The following is a 15,616-nucleotide window of genomic DNA, read 5'->3' as shown; positions in this document are numbered from 1 at the left end:
AAAAAAAAAGTTGACAGAAAGGATAAATTTATAACTTTTAATCGCGACTGTCTGTAAATATGTAAGAAATGGTTCATAATATCTAGCAATATGTGTAGAAATGATTCATAACAATAAATGATTTTCATATAGAACAATTTTTATTTTATTTTTAATAATTTTTCTATTTTAAAATCTAATTCATTAACATCAATACTATAAAAAAATATAAAGTTTTAATAATATAAAATGTATTAATTAAATCAACTTTAAAAAAGAAAAAAAATTGTATCAAGTTAAATAAAGACAGAATTATGAATATAAGGAGTAAAAGTAATTTTCTTGCTATGATCTTAACAAGCAATAAATATAAAGCATGGTTTGAAAAGCCGACATCAAACCATTAATGAAAGCTAATAAGCATTTGCCATACTCACATGTGGAATTAATCAAAGAGAGTAAATTAATTAAAGTAGCTGTATCTCACCATAATTAATTTGATTTGCAGCGGTGTGCTGGCTCTAGAAAGGTCTATGGAGAAAGAAAGTCCATCTTTAGGAGCAACAGAAAATCAATGCACAAGGTAGAATAATGCATAGCAATTAATGAATTTTGCATGTGGGGAGATCATAGGAGTAAACACAGTTAACCCTTAACATTTTCTTCTTAATGAAGTCCAAAGTTTATCCAAAACTTAGGTTGGATTCCAAACAAAAGACACTAAAGTAATCACTTTGGTTTCTGCCAAAGAAAGGTGTAAAAGATAAAGAAGACATGGATTCCCCTCGATGGATTGGACGCTTCATACATGTTGCAACCTTTTCTTTGCTAAATAAACAATAGAAAAATGGGAAAGGGACGCTCTCAGCATAATAATAATAATAAAAAAAGTTGTACAAGGTCTTGGTTTTCAGCTTTTATATATAAGGGAGTGTCATATGCTTAGATAGGAACCAATTAAGAGCTGTACATCACAATTTGGCTTTATGTAATGACTAATGGCTTACACAATGTTAAAGCAGCCTATTTCGGAAAAGTAATCATTACATTTGCGTGTTGTGAAGATTTTACTTTAAAAAGTATAGAGATTTCAAAAGAATGGGAAACCTAGGCAAAGGGCCGAGGGCCAGAGTGTCGGCTAGACTGATTGACATTTGTTATGCCTTCCCCTCTCTGCCTTTGGTTTATCAGTGAGACTAATCCAGCTTAGCTTTTTCAAAACAAAGACTAATCCAGCTTGTCATCTTCATCGAGGAAGGCATTACTTATATTCTCCCAATTTTTATTGAAAAGTCTAGGGTCACTCTATTATCGGTAGTAATAAAATAAAATAAAAAGGTGAGAAGGAATCGTTGCATTTTATAATATGAAAACGTATTTGAATAACGACTTTCATCTTTTAAGGTAACTTTTTTTAAAAAAAATTTGGATTTTTTTACTATTTTATTTTTTCTTGCCTTTTATATTTAGCCCTGTTTTAAAAAAGAGTTACCACAAAAAGTAACAAACAAAATTTAGTGAGAACTTTTCAAAATGAATAAACAGTGTAGCATTTTAGTTATTTTAAATAATTTTACAACCTTTTTATAACTTTATATATAAAAATATTATTTATAAAAAATTATATATATAAATGAAAAGAATACATAAATATTAATTATTGAAGAATACAGAGTAAATTTGTTAACAGCCCGTGTTCATACGTGCAACCGAAATTTTTCATTGAAAAATTTTGAATTTATGGGTACCACAAAATTAATCAAACTCACTCTAGCTTGCTTCTCATATCCATAATTTTCGGCAATTACTTTATTTAATTATCAAGTCCGCGAGATATTGCTTCTTCCAAGTTTGAACATCAATCAAATTGGTATGTCTAACCGTAAATTACGCTTTTTGTTTTTTTGTTTCCCAGTCATCTACCCGTGAATCATTATTGGCCCAAGTTGACCGACAAATGATGCGAAACATGATGTTTTAACTTTGACGGTTTATTATTTTAGTAGAAAATTTTAATTATATAAAATAATACTTGCATTAATATAGATAAGTTTAAACAATCTTTTCCTTTTTAAATTCTAATGGCTAGAGCCTACTTTCCGAACAATAACCATGTTTTTCTAATTCTTTTTAATTATACTCTTTTGTTTCATTTTATTTGTCATTTCTTATTTTTTTAATCTTATTTTTTTAATTAAATAAATTCAATTTTGATCATTATTTTTTTAAAATATTATACAATATTAAAATTTCAGAAAATATGTTTTGAAAAGTTTGAAATTCAAAATTTGACAAATCTTATTTTTAAAAATTTGATAATTTTATTAAAATAATAATCAAAATTGAGTTTATTTAACTAAAACAATTAATAAGGGACAGGCAAAATGAGATAGAGAAGGCACTATTTTCTTCAACGAGGCAGCTTATCATTATGTCTCCCCTTCTTTTTTTTCTCATAATTTCTTCTATATTTATATTTTATAAGAAAATAAGATAATGCAATGATGGATGTGAAAGCAAGGAAAAAAGTAGTTTCTTATTACTAGTCAAAAAGGATTCATCTCGAAATTTCGATCTTTTTTTACTTGTTAGCAGTTTTGGCACAAACAAAATTACATTTAAAATAGTACATAATTCATTTGTAACCTACAATTCACATCCAACATTTATTGATTGAGTTGAAAGCCTCGGCAGCCATGGTCCATTTTCTTAACAATAATTTTGTTATTAAATGTTAACAACCCTTCCTTGATAATCAATGATTGCTGAAGGGAGAATGGAAATTCGAGTTGGGAACATTTCCATTTTACTTAAAGCTTAAATTTATTTATTTTTTAATAAAAAGAGATACTCATATTACAACTATATTAAAGAAAAAAGAAAAAAAAAACAAAGGAGAAACGAGGGAAGAATGAAGTCTCTCAAAGTGAATTATCAAGGAGATAACGGGTTTCAAGCTCTGGCCCATGCTATCTCGTAGTTATAGATGGGCCTAACTGCAAATTCACAACCATACCAATGTCTTGGGTTTAGAATCCGGGGTCCGGTTGGGCCGAAAATACTTAAATCAGTTAACTGCTTGAGACCCGACAAAGAAACAACGTCGTTTCACCGTATAATTCAAAAATTTTCGGTGCCCTTTGTGGGAGTAGTGGCATTATGGAGCTATAGGAAAAACGGCTCAGTCCCTCTCTCTTTCTCTCATGACTCGTGAGCGCGGTTTTCTTCCAGTTAGGTCTCAACATCGGAACGTAGCTCCTCGGCCTCTGTAAGTCGGCCTAAGCTAAACAACTTTTTCATTTTTCATATTTTCAATCTTTTGATTATTGTTTAATTATATTCTGATGTTACTTTGCTATACTTAGAACCATGTACCTTCGAGCAATTCTAATTTGAGTTGAACAATGCTTAGTTGTAGATTTTCTTTTTTGGTTCAATTTGCTCATATTATATAACAAGGGAATACAAATGAATTTAGTTCTTAAAACTACTGATTCTGTTGGTAATTTCTTATTATTGTGCTTTCTTTTTTTGCATTAGGAAAGCCTTTGGGAAAGTTTAGTTTCTAGTGGCTTGAATAGCTTTACTGTCGAAAGGATCCAACAAGGAAGTTATCTTTAAGAGGATAGATCATATAAGAGGATTCAAAAGCAAAAGATATGGGAAAGAAGGCTAAGAAAGGAAATGGTGGTTTTGATGGGGATGGTTATAACAAAAACGTACCGAGGCAGGTGACTAATGGGACTGGGAAATTTAAAATATCTTTCAAGCATCAAAGCAATTTGGATTCACAAACTTCGCTCATCAGGTATCATTACTCTTTTGATCCGAGCTGGTAATGAGAAAATTTTAAGTTATGTTGTGAATGTGTTAACGGATTTGATAAACCTTTTAGGAAACAGGTTGAGCCAGAAACAGCTAAATACTTCTCGGAGATTGCGAATCTTTTCGAAAGCCGAGGGGTGGATGTGGAGGAGCGATCAGTAATATGTGGTAATGCTCTTGAAGAAGCTAGGGGGAAGGAATTAGAACTAGCCACAGATTATATCATAAGCCATACTCTTCAGACTCTACTTGAGGGCTGTGATGTGGACCATCTTTGCAGTTTCCTTAAAGGCTGTGCAAATGTCTTTCCTGCTATTGCAATGGACAGATCTGGTTCTCATGTAGCTGAGACAGCTCTTAAGTCATTAGCCAGGCATGTTCAAGACACAGAGGATTACACCATAATTGAAGAGACTCTGAAAATGATATGCAAGGTATCAAGTAGTTGATTTTTCCTCAAATGGAAAATGAAAACATACCCTGTCATATCTTATTGTTATAGAGCTTCAGGAGGCCTTTCCCCCCTGACATGCCCTTCGCTTGTGCTAATTTTTGTTACTTTCCCCCTTTTCCCTGAAAGTTTGTTTGATCCTTTTCAGGTGATTGTAGTCAATCCTGTTGATTTAATGTGTAATTGCTATGGATCTCATGTTCTTCGAAGCTTTCTTTGTCTTTGTAAAGGAGTCCCTGTGGACTCTGCGGAGTTTCATGGAGCAAAGGCATCAAAAATTCTAGCAGAGCGGTTGAATTTGAAAGTATTTCAGTCAGATGAGAATAATTCCCAGCATCTTCAGCAAGGATTTCCAAATTTATTGAAATCCCTTGTATCAGGGATGGTAAAGTGTACAAGAGAAGACATTAAGACCCTACAAGTTGATCAGTATAGCAGTTTGGTTCTGCAGGTATGTCTTCATTGCATTCTGTTATTTTATCTTATTCTCATTTTCTCAACATTATATAGTGTCAGATAAGCAAAAGCAATTTGTATGTGTGGATTCAGTCTCCTTATTACATACTTGACTAGCATAGTCAGGAAGGATTAAGATATATCATCTATTATAGGACCATGCACCTGTATGTTAAGTAGTCAAAGATCATAATTAGTCTTGAAATTCACTCAATAGTGTTAATACTTTATTGAAACTTGATTATTTGAAGTTCACAGGATACACAATTCTTGTTCGTGAAGTAGTTTCTCTTTTAACATGTCAAGTTTTTATCATTGTGCTTGTAGACTCTAACACATACCCTCTATCACATGCGCCTTTAATTTATTTTTTACAGGGAGGGAAAGTGTGTTAATTTATGGGGGTGGATGGATGGATGGGTGTTTGTGGCCATTTGACGAGTTTTCAAATTCTTATCTTTGTCCTTGTGGGCTTTTACGTAATTTGGAATGAGGCATTAAAGTAATGAATCAATTTAAAAATGAGGCATTAAAGTAACGAGTCAATTTAACACTGAACTTTTAGCACTTCTGACTTGGCAGACAGCTCTGAAGCTATTAGCAGGGAATGATCAAGAATTACTGCAAATAATTCCGGTTCTTCTTGGCTGCAAAATGCAAAATTTAGTTGAAGGAAAGTGCATTGACTTGGGCATTGTTCGTGAAACTGTAGATTTGATGAATGAAACTGCATTTAGCCATTTAATGGAAGTAAGCAACTTATTAACAGGATTATATTTTGTTTATTTATTTTATGTTTTTACATGATGATGTGTTTTTCTTTTTCTGTATCAATTGCTTTGTTGATTTATCTGTGTGTGTGAAATGTTACTGCATTTGGAATTGAATCAATGTCATAAAAATGCAATTTTGGAAGACATCTATGTGATTAGCTTCTCAAGGATATGAACCTAAATAACAATGCTATCTTAAATATATTGCTTAGTTAGCCTTCCAAAAAACTAAACTTAAAAAACTTTTGCACCTAATTTCCTTCATATCCTATGTTTCATGTTAGTCCATGAATTTCTGAATGTCATTCTTGTTATCAGTTACTCCCCAAAAGGTATGTCTTCTGTTGATAATTGTTATAGTATCAGCTCTACTAGTTAGAATCCATCTGGACACTGTTCTGGAAGAGGGAACTTCTCTTTTTCTTTTAGTTGAATTCCCTTAATTATGGACAGAAGTGGTCCAACGGTGAAATCTTTTTCTCATTCCTGCTCTAATAATTTCACCATAAGATTCAAAACTGCTGCTGCAGCTGCATTGTCTAAACTCTAAACATTCTTGTGCTTTTGGAAGCACAACTGGATGAACAACAAACAGGTTAAAGAATAGTTGATTTGTCCACACCATCATTTCCTTTTTATGCTCCAGTTAAATCATCTACTATTGCTTTCTGTTCTTTCCTTTTTGTTTCCACAGTGTAGCTTCATTTCCTTCAAATTGCAGGTAATTCTGGAGGTCGCACCTGAAAGCTTGTATAATGAGATGTTCACAAAGCTTTTCAAGAATTCATTGTTTGAGCTTTCATCACATCATTGTGGAAACTTTGTTGTTCAAGCATTAATTTCTCATGCAAGAACAAAGGATCAAGTACGTATTCTAACATTCTACTAATGATACTAGATAGAAGCGTGTGCCTTTTTATATGCTTTACAAGTTTCTAAGCTAATGGTTATCTCTTGAAATGTTTGGATCTAATGCAATGGATACTAGTGTTTGATTTGTGAAATTCTGTTGTTGATATTTATTTGCTCCTTATTGTTTAATTATCTTTAGCTGCTTTTGGAATCTTCTGTGTATGAAAGCGATATCTGGTGCTGGATGTCCTGCTAAGTTCTACTGTTCTCAAAATTGCAAAAACTTTATTCATTTTGTCTGTTAGATGGAGTTGATGTGGGAAGAGCTTGGGTTGAAATTTGAGGATCTTCTTGGAATGGGGAAGTCAGGAGTTATTGCTTCTCTTATTGCTGCATGTCAAAGGCTTCAAACTCATGAATATAAGGTTTAGTAATTGATATCACTCCTTTGACTTGCTCTCTTGTCAGTCTTTACATTTGAGTCTGAAACAGCTTGGCAGTTATGTCATACTGAAACTACTCATCAATGTAAGTCCGCGTTTTGTCTAATCATTGGTGAATTTTTATTCTTTTTTTCAGTGTTGTCAGGCACTGGCTGCTGCAGTTGGTTCAAAAAACGAGTCTTCAAAGTGTATTGTTCCTAGAATACTGTTTCTCGACAGTTACTTCAGCTGTGAAGACAAGTTGACTTGGAACTGGGCAGGTGGTGTTAAGATACAGACCATGGGTTCTCTGATTCTGCAGGCTATTTTTAAATTCCAAAGTGTATGTTGCCTCCCGTGAATGTGTTATATCATTCTGATTTTGTCCAATTAGATTATTGGAATCAGATATATCATGCATGATTAGTAAAGTCATTAGCCATTTTTGCTTGCATTAACTAAACCTAAGTTAATGTCTCTGTGTGCATGTGCACTTACATTGAACTTCTCATCAACAGATTGAATCTTCCAATTAAGATGTGTGTATAGTAATAATAGTGCAATATTTAAAATATTTAAGCTCCACGTTTCAATTTATTGCAGCAAATATTTAAACAGCACTGCTGTTGTAAGTGCAGAAAAATATCTAAATAGCTGGTAGCCTGATACTTAAGCTGATTTTAATCGTCTTTAAAGGAAATCTTTTGAAAGGTGAATTGCCAGATGATTGACTGGTTTAGAGATCTTAGTTTGAATTCTTGAACTGAAGATATTATTCCTTGGAACCTCTCAAGGTAAAACCCTAAATGTCCTGCATGGTGGTGTCTTCAGTTTGCTTATTATATTGGAATGAGGAAGAAGATGTCCTGTTGAGAAATGTGATACTTCAGTTATGTTTATCTGTATCTTGATTGTTTTGGAACTTGACAACTCTTTGGGATGGTGGCTTGACTACTTTCTACAAAAGGGTGAATGGCTGGCTTTCTAATTTTAGCATGCAATATCTTGCCTTCTTGTTACAGGAATGGATACAGCCTTTTATTATGAGTATTACATCCATGGATGCTGTGCATGTCCTTGAGGCTTCTAAAGATGCTGGAGGGGCACGTGTCATTGAAGCATTTCTTGCGTCTGATGCTTCCACAAAGCAGAAGCGCAGATTAGTTGTGAAGTATGTTGAGCTGCTGCTTCAGCAGTTTTGTTTCTTCCAGGAAGTTCTTTTCTGTGCTTGGTTAATTTGGTCTGTGGATAAAATGTGATACCAATGGAACTTGTTTCATGTCGGAACAAAAGAATGGACTTTGCTTTCTGATCAGAACTTTTTTTTCTGCCTTTTTTCTCTATGGCATATAATATCCACTATTCTCCTCCTTTCTGAGATTCCATATTGAACTGTTATTTTGATGCATGTTCAAATATTTATGATTCTATTGTTTCATTCCTGTTAACTACTCTGAAGGTTACGTGGACATTTTGGGGAGCTTGCGATGCACCCATCTGGTTCATTTACTGTTGAAAGGTGCTTCAATGCTGGTAGCCTGTCACTAAGGGAAGCCATAGCATCTGAATTGTTAGCTGTACAAGCTGAACTCTCCAAGACAAAACAAGGCCCTCATCTCCTTAGGAAATTAGATATTGATAGGTAAGTAAATTACAGTATGCTGGTTTGTCAGGCTGAGATTTATTCCTGTATTGCGTCACCGGCTAAATGCAATGCATGTCAAACTCAGTCTAGTTTGGACTTATGTTTGATAGGAAAACAGACTCAAATTTCAGTTGCTCGTTTCATGTTTTAATTTGTTGACTTATCAATTATCTTATTACAGGTTAGATTCATCTGTGTCACATATTAGTTGCTCACACAGTAAAATTATATCTCATCTATGCTACATTCTTAAAGAAATGCTGCTGTTCGTCTTTTGTTTTTCTCATATGTTTCCTCACCTTTGCTTCATCATGACAGATATGCTACCAAACCTGATCAGTGGAGGTCAAAACAAGCATCAAAACAATCAGCTTACAACGAATTCTATTTTGCATTTGGCTCTAGTGAATCCAAATCACCAACAAAGGACAAATTCCTTTCTAATGCTTCTTTGCAGACATCAGACCCCGAAGAATTGAAGAATACAGGGAAAGAGATAGACAGTGATGTCACTTCCACTTCCATGCTTGACGATACCTCAGCAGAGAAAAAGAATAAAAGGAAGAAAAGAAACAAAGATGCAGGGTCTGAAGATGCAGTTGGTTCTAAGAAGGTGATGGAAAATGCAGTCCACAATTTTCTCTCTCAAGGCAGACCAGATAAGAAACGACGCCTAAATGATAGGGCATCATCGAATGCTTCAAAACAGAAACTGAAATTTTGAAGTTGCAGATACCCTGCATTTCTCTGATGCTTTTTATGGTCGCCGGCTTAAGCTGCATCGTGTTACAGCCTGCAACGGGAGAAAAGTTTCCTTGTTTTTGTGTTTACACCATTTTTGTCCTCACTAAGTTGAGATAAATTTTGGGTGTGCCAAGCATTTTATTTACGCTAGAAAATATAAACCTTCCTGGAAAAGTCCAAAATTCTCTTTGCAACCAAGTATTATACCAAAACTTTTGCAGTTTAACAATAGAAATTGACAGAGTATGGTAGCAAAACTGTTAATGCATTATGTGATTCAATACATGTTGCTCCTGAGCTATAACTCTACATTAGCAGACAATGAAACAAAGAAATTCTTTAAACAGAAAAAAAAGGTTAATGTTTTACAGGTCTTGGTATCTGTTGTCTTCTACTTCTTTCTCCTTGTAATGGAGGGTTGGACCTGGTGCAAAAAACATTGTATCTAAGTCACAACTATCGGGAAAGCCGCGATTGGCAGAATAGGAGGAACTGTTGATGGGAATGCGAAAATTTACTTGTTCTGTATAGGATTTGAAGTGCTTGGAGGTATTCTCCGAAAGCTGGAATCAACCTGTGTACGAGGAATGTTCTTGTCAGCTTGCAAATCTCCAAGAGCTTGAGAAGATGAAGCCTTCCCTGACACTGGCCACGATTGAGGGTGTCGAATTGGTCGAGCTTCTGCTTGAGCTGTATTACCCCAAGAAGACAGGAGTAGTGAAAGTAGAAGAGTAAGAACTGTTAGTGCTAGAGTGTAGGCCTTCATGGCGGTGCTAATTAACTGTAAGAATTTTTGTTGCTTAATAACTGAAAATGATTAAGACAGGATTGTTCGATCCGAACTCGGCTTGCTTATAAACTCGTAACAATCTAATTGGGATCTGCTCCCCAACGAGATCATGTGCTCTACTTTGACAGTTTGACTGTTACATGTTGGAAAGTCTGACCTGCTGATTTGGTAAACAGTGATTTGTTTTCAGAGAGGTCATGTGATCAGGCACGTGATTTAACTATTATTTCTTGGGGAACTAAAAGGAATCGGTTTTATACTGTCAAATGTTGGGTCTGTCTGGTTATTAAAGTTCAAAAAATTACAGGTAACAGCTGTTCGAAGAAAAAACTGCAATATTCGATATACTAAATTCCAGCGGCCCTAGTTTCTCCTCTAGTCAAAGTAATCAGACCTTGGTACTAGGAGGGGTGACAATTTCATTAACAAATGTGAGAGTTATTTTTTTTTTCATATATATACAACAATATATAATATTTTCTCATCTCATAAATTTTATTTTCAAATTCAAATATGAAACTTTTAAAGTAAAATTTTAAGTGTTATGTCAGCATGATTCTTTTTATCATTGAACCTAAGTACTTTTTCATTAACATATTAACTATTTCAATCTCGTTTGATTCATATACAAATTTGGTGGTTTGTTCACTTGCCTAATAAAGAATTATACGTTATGTTTTCTGTTTTAGCAAAACTTGGTGGTGGAATAGTGGCTAATGACAACCGACCATGATTTGATTGGGTATTTGCTTAGAATATTATCAAGGTGCAGGATAAGATTTCTTCAAGACTCCTTTTAATAATGTTATGCTGTTGTTGACCAAATGGCCGTTCAAATATTTCAAGGGCATCTATAAATATCTTAAAGAAGCAACTGCTTCCATTAGTTTACTCCTGTTTTCCACACCAATCAGCTTTAACACCCTTTAAAAAGAATGGCTTGGGATTCCTTGGACTTCATTTCCATGATGTTGAACTTTGTATTCAAACCTAGGTAGTTGGTTTTTTGCCTTGCTCAATAAGCAGGCTGTGAGGCTGATGCCTACCTACACCGTAAACACTTTGAATTTCAATAAATAAATTGCTAAAAATAAAGTTGTATAGAAGGAAAGACTTGGTAAGAAAGATGTTTCCGAACAAATACGGAAAAAGAAGTTGCTAAAATGGATATATCTATGCATATTGCCAAAATAGCCCATTGATTATTTCCGCACTAACCCAAATAAAAATGCTTTTATGAAGGCTGATAATGTCTTTTAACAAACTAACAAAAGGGAGGAAAAAAAAAAAGAAGTAAAATCCCCGCCATCAGTCAATCTCGAACCCTTATTGGGAGGAAAAGGACGAGGCAGCAGAACTGGTAGTACGCTACAGTACTAGCCTATAAAGCAAAGCCAATCACGAAGCGTCAAAAATAACTGTCCTCTCTCGCTTTCTCTCTCCGTTGGATTTACTCTCTAATCTCTCTCTCTTTCCTTCTCTTATTCTAATTCTAATTCAGTTTCTGTTCTCGTTTGTATCATAAGATAACCGCCTCGATCCCCAGGTAATTCTCATATTCTTCTTTTTTAAAAAAAAAAAAAATATTTTCTCGTTAATTTCGGTTGATTTTTTTTTCCATTTTGGAATCATTTATTTGAAGCTTTTGTTCGTTGGATTTCAGTATTGTCAGATCGATCTCTTTTCTGGTTCTTTTCTCTTACCCTTTTGGGGGGTGGGGGTTTAAATTGGTGGATCCTTGTTTAGAATTTGACTTTAAATTTAGTTTAATTGATCATCAAAGTTAATCATTCAATCAATTTCTGTTTGAATAGGGTTGTTAATTTCTCTGTCAATTAATCGGTAATGATTTTGGTAATTTAATTTCCAGGTCACACTATTTATAAGAAGAAGTTGAAAATTGGAGCCCTAAGGTAATATTTTACTTAGCTTAAATTATGTACTGTATAATCTTTGTTTTGTCATTAATCAGTTGTTAATTAAAGCAGTTCAAGAAAGACAAATGTATGTTGCTTTTTTTTTTAGTTATTCTCGTGATTCTTGATTTCTAGCTCGTCAAAGTCATTTGGAATTTTCTAGGTATTGGTCTCAATAATTATTACTGGATCATCATTCTCTTAATAAGCTTTGCCTGCTAATATGCATCTTTCAGTAGAGGATTTCAGGCTGATGATTCTGGAATTTATTATATTGTCTTGTGTTTTATAAATTGTCTTCTTATTTTGCTCTATTTTCTGTCAGAGAATAATTGCAATTTAAAGGGTGAAGGAACAAAGCAGCAGGTAGGGTTTTTTTTGGTTGTTGTGGCCGAGACTGCTTTTAATTTGTGAGGAATGGCAGAGAAATCTTGTGTTAAGCGCCTTCAGAAGGAATATAGAGCACTGTGTAAAGTATGTTTTCTACTTGTATTTCCTATGCCTTTTTATTATGACCTGTGCTTTTATTTGAATTGTCTGAACCCTGGAATGCTTAGCTGTTGTGGAATGCTTGTTAACATTAGTTTGTTGACTTCTCATTTCAATGCAATTTTATGGTACTTATGTGTTTCTATGGTTTATAAACTATTCTTTCAATACAAGGAAAAATTTATACCTCTGGTAACCTCTGTACAAAGCTTGTTACTGCCAAGCTTGCATCAATAGTGAATAGACTGTGAATTTTGTGGTGTATTATATGATAGCCTAATGGCTGATTTGATTGGTTTATTAATAGCAATTATGTTTAAGTTCCATTGAAAAAGAAAACCACTTGGATATCTTTTGAGTACTTTCACTATTTAATTGGATGTTATTTAGAAAATATATTGAATGTAGTAGGAGAAGTTGTTGTAACTTCATTCAATTTTCTTCTTGGATAATTTTAACACTTATTCTATGAACTTGTAGGAACCAGTTTCTCATGTGGTTGCCCGTCCATCCCCAAATGACATTCTTGAGTGGCGTAAGTGTATTACATTTTTTTTATCTCCTTTATTTAGATAAGGCTCTGCAATCATTACATGAAAACACCTTCCGTAATAATTAAGAATTTGTTTGCTATGCTAGTTTTTATTATCCTTTTAAAGGCAGGAAAAGAGTGATTGTTTTCAAATTTTTCAATGCTGTTGAAGAGTGGCTCATGGATGTTTAACCTGACTGTTGGTCATTTTATGTATTAGGATGTCTGTTAAGATGTAAGTGTATAAAGCTTCCTGCTACAGCTATATCTAATAATCTTGTCCAATTACCTTGGAAGGAATTTGAAGTGAATCTTAAATTGGTTAGTTAATTTTTGGCTGTTGCTAGTAATGATGAGGACATGGCATATTTCTACTACCATGCAATTACATGATAAAATTGGATTGCTTCCTGGATAACATTCATGCTTGGCTTGGAATTCTAGCTTCGCTTGTCTTTTTGCCCTGAAATGGGGTGGCAACACTTGATTGATAATGATTGATTCTTACGATTTTCTTTTCTAAGTCTTATTATTGATTTAGTTGGTGTTTTGAACATCTAATATATCCTTCACTTCAACGTTTCAGATTATGTGCTGGAGGGGAGTGAAGGAACACCTTTTGCAGGTTGGCTAGTTTACCCCGTGATAGCTTGTTGGTTATTTTTATCTAGCTCATTTTAGACTCTGGAAGAAGTTATCTGATATTGTAATTTGAATTTTTTTTATTTTTTTAATATATATATTTGGTTTGGTAAGGTGGGTATTACTATGGAAAGATCAAGTTCCCTCCAGAGTATCCCTACAAACCTCCTGGAATCACGTATGCACTTTCTTGCTGTTTTGACCTTTTCAAAATTTATGATAAGAAACACACGGCTCTTTCTTACGTCAAAAAACATTTTTCTTCCATGTAGCATGATTACCCCCAATGGACGGTTTATGACACAGAAGAAAATATGCTTGTCCATGAGTGATTGTAAGTTTTTTGTAGAATAATTTAGAGATTCCTGTTTTATTTATGTCTCTAATAATTGGTTTCGTGTTAACCTTGGTCCTATTCTTTTGCAGTTCATCCAGAAAGTTGGAATCCTATGTGGTCTGTGTCAAGGTATGAGGAATCAGTCTAATTGCAAGTTTTTTTTTTGTTTGCACCATTTTTTAAAAACTCACCTGTGACAGGATGCTGTTGACATGTAAAACAGTTGTTAAAGATTTTATTTGCTTCTTTAGCCCTTGAAGCTAATATTTTTTCTGTTTAATAATGCAGCATACTCACAGGGCTTCTCTCTTTCATGGTGAGTGTTTGTGAAGAATGCAGTTTTGTTAAGTTGTGGATACTTCTTGCTTCCTTTGGGAATATGCCTTTATGCCAGGCTGCTTTTTTTCTTGTGTAGATGGATAACAGTCCTACCACCGGCAGTGTGAGCACTACTGCTGCTGAGAAGCAACGTCTGGCAAAGGCATCCCTTGCTTTTAATTGTAAGAAGTAAGTTAATTGCTTCATCTGCACTGATTTATTTTTTTAATTTTCCTTTTTTGAGGAGTTAGGGCTCTCCAAATTTGTTTCCCCTTTTTGCTGCCTCTATGATAATGCTTTGGGTCAGTTGATTGTTGTCCTGTTGAAGTAATGTATTGGCATCAGTTGGATTCTGCGTTGTTTTAGCTAAAAGATAAACTTTGCACAGTTACACCTGATGTTAGCAGTGTTGCGTTGCTTAGGTTGTTTGCTTCTAGCTAAAATCTCTACACAATTTCAATTGTACCTCCTCCTTTTTTCCTTTTTTATTTATTTTTTGAACAGCAGGTGGGCAGTTACTATTAGGAAAATGTTTCTTCAATTTTACATCTGATGTCCTTTTATGGCAGCCCAACATTCAGAAAATTGTTTCCAGAGTATGTGGATAAGTACAACAAGCAGCAGCAGCAGCTTGTTTCAGAGCATTTATCACCAGAATCAACCAAAGAAGAAAATTTGAAACCTGAGGGAGAAAAACGTGTTAAGTCTTCAGTGGAGGATGGTAAAAGAGTAGATCCCCTGAGGGATACAAGAAGAAACAGAAAACAGTCATTCCCAACGTGGATGATGTTGTTGCTAGTTTCCATCTTTGGCATTGTAATGGCATTGCCGCTGCTTCAACTTTGATACCGAGGCACAAGGTATGGAAAAAGAATGTAGTGGTTAGTGATTATACCGTTTCTAGTTGAGGGAATCATTTTCAATGCTCCTTAGGCTTGTCGTGTACTTGAAAGAATTGTATAGGGAGTTTGATTCCAAGGAGAGTCAGTTGGATCTTGACTGATGTTTCTCCTATGTTCAGTTCATGTTGGTAGTTTGCCTATTGACACATGGAAACATTACGTGCCTGTAATGTTGATCGTATTTTAGTTGGAGTCTGTTGGTCACTCTGGTTTTACATTTTCTTCTCTCTCTCTCTCTCTCTCTCTCTCTAACGCATACCCAAGGTCGTGGACTCAATCACTCACAATTCATGGACTGAATACAAAAGATTTGGCTTCGCTGTGAAAATTGTGAACTTGTCCGGCACGAAGCCAACCAATGGACCAACTTTGCGAGAGAGGACGTGTTAAAGAACCATAAGCTTTTCTTAATAGTGATTTGAGCTGTTATGATGTAAAACGGTAGGGGCAGTATACCTTTTTTTTAAAAAAATTTTGGCCCTTACTTTTATTCTTTCTTCTTCTTCTTCAAGTCGTAAACCACCATTTTACCGTTGCTGTAAT

The 15,616-nt window shown here is 34.4% G+C and overlaps 3 protein-coding genes across 6 annotated transcripts; 2 read left to right on the top strand and 1 right to left on the bottom strand.

The window, feature by feature from the left end:
- Positions 1 to 3,123: 3,123 nt before the first annotated feature.
- Positions 3,124 to 9,358, top strand: PUM23 (pumilio 23). Of its 3 annotated transcripts, none has more exons than XM_021439325.2 (11): positions 3,124 to 3,247; positions 3,520 to 3,787; positions 3,875 to 4,238; positions 4,404 to 4,706; positions 5,294 to 5,461; positions 6,206 to 6,349; positions 6,642 to 6,761; positions 6,916 to 7,101; positions 7,781 to 7,929; positions 8,218 to 8,400; positions 8,722 to 9,358. In XM_021439325.2, exons 2-11 carry the CDS (start codon positions 3,639 to 3,641, stop codon positions 9,125 to 9,127), a joined length of 2,172 nt encoding a protein of 723 aa, XP_021295000.1. In that variant the 5' UTR covers positions 3,124 to 3,247; positions 3,520 to 3,638; the 3' UTR covers positions 9,128 to 9,358. The 3 variants fall into 3 exon arrangements, with proteins under 3 accessions (XP_021295000.1, XP_021295001.1, XP_021295002.1); XM_021439326.2 differs by having other exon boundaries at positions 3,143 to 3,247; positions 3,525 to 3,787; XM_021439327.2 differs by lacking the exon at positions 3,124 to 3,247 and having other exon boundaries at positions 3,655 to 3,787; positions 3,882 to 4,238; positions 8,722 to 9,357.
- Positions 9,359 to 9,433: 75 nt separating this feature from the next.
- On the bottom strand, positions 9,434 to 9,936 carry LOC110424696 (uncharacterized). The gene is made up of 2 exons (XM_021439328.1): positions 9,666 to 9,936; positions 9,434 to 9,571 (listed from the first exon to the last, which is right to left on the bottom strand). Exons 1-2 carry the CDS (start codon positions 9,911 to 9,913, stop codon positions 9,505 to 9,507), a joined length of 315 nt encoding a protein of 104 aa, XP_021295003.1. The 5' UTR covers positions 9,914 to 9,936; the 3' UTR covers positions 9,434 to 9,504.
- Positions 9,937 to 11,271: 1,335 nt separating this feature from the next.
- Positions 11,272 to 15,277, top strand: LOC110424176 (ubiquitin-conjugating enzyme E2 34-like). 2 transcript variants are annotated; one of them, XM_021438693.2, is made up of 11 exons: positions 11,272 to 11,483; positions 11,808 to 11,850; positions 12,179 to 12,327; positions 12,823 to 12,877; positions 13,461 to 13,499; positions 13,631 to 13,694; positions 13,789 to 13,850; positions 13,943 to 13,982; positions 14,142 to 14,169; positions 14,269 to 14,360; positions 14,741 to 15,277. In XM_021438693.2, exons 3-11 carry the CDS (start codon positions 12,271 to 12,273, stop codon positions 15,015 to 15,017), a joined length of 714 nt encoding a protein of 237 aa, XP_021294368.1. In that variant the 5' UTR covers positions 11,272 to 11,483; positions 11,808 to 11,850; positions 12,179 to 12,270; the 3' UTR covers positions 15,018 to 15,277. The 2 variants fall into 2 exon arrangements, with proteins under 2 accessions (XP_021294368.1, XP_021294369.1); XM_021438694.2 differs by lacking the exon at positions 11,808 to 11,850.
- Positions 15,278 to 15,616: the final 339 nt, after the last annotated feature.

This window comes from Theobroma umbraticum, unplaced genomic scaffold (assembly GCF_002168275.2).
Source record: "Theobroma umbraticum cultivar Fairchild unplaced genomic scaffold, ASM216827v3 scaffold_204.0, whole genome shotgun sequence".
Lineage (NCBI taxonomy): Eukaryota > Viridiplantae > Streptophyta > Magnoliopsida > Malvales > Malvaceae > Theobroma > Theobroma umbraticum.
The sequence above is the reverse complement of the archived record's forward strand: the minus strand, read 5'-3'. Positions and strand labels throughout refer to the sequence as shown.

Bases quoted from the DNA above. Each gene is read 5' to 3' on its own strand.
- LOC110424176 (XM_021438694.2), top strand. From the start codon at position 12,271: ATGGCAGAGAAATCTTGTGTTAAGCGCCTTCAGAAGGAATATAGAGCA. The intron at 13,695-13,788 runs GTATGCACTTTC...TCTTCCATGTAG, and splicing joins TACAAACCTCCTGGAATCAC to CATGATTACCCCCAATGGAC. The intron at 13,851-13,942 runs GTAAGTTTTTTG...ATTCTTTTGCAG, and splicing joins ATGCTTGTCCATGAGTGATT to TTCATCCAGAAAGTTGGAAT.
- PUM23 (XM_021439325.2), top strand. From the start codon at position 3,639: ATGGGAAAGAAGGCTAAGAAAGGAAATGGTGGTTTTGATGGGGATGGT. The intron at 3,788-3,874 runs GTATCATTACTC...TAAACCTTTTAG, and splicing joins TCACAAACTTCGCTCATCAG to GAAACAGGTTGAGCCAGAAA. The intron at 8,401-8,721 runs GTAAGTAAATTA...TCATCATGACAG, and splicing joins AGGAAATTAGATATTGATAG to ATATGCTACCAAACCTGATC.
- LOC110424696 (XM_021439328.1), bottom strand. From the start codon at position 9,913: ATGAAGGCCTACACTCTAGCACTAACAGTTCTTACTCTTCTACTTTCA. The intron at 9,572-9,665 runs GTAAATTTTCGC...TTTTTGCACCAG, and splicing joins TCAAATCCTATACAGAACAA to GTCCAACCCTCCATTACAAG.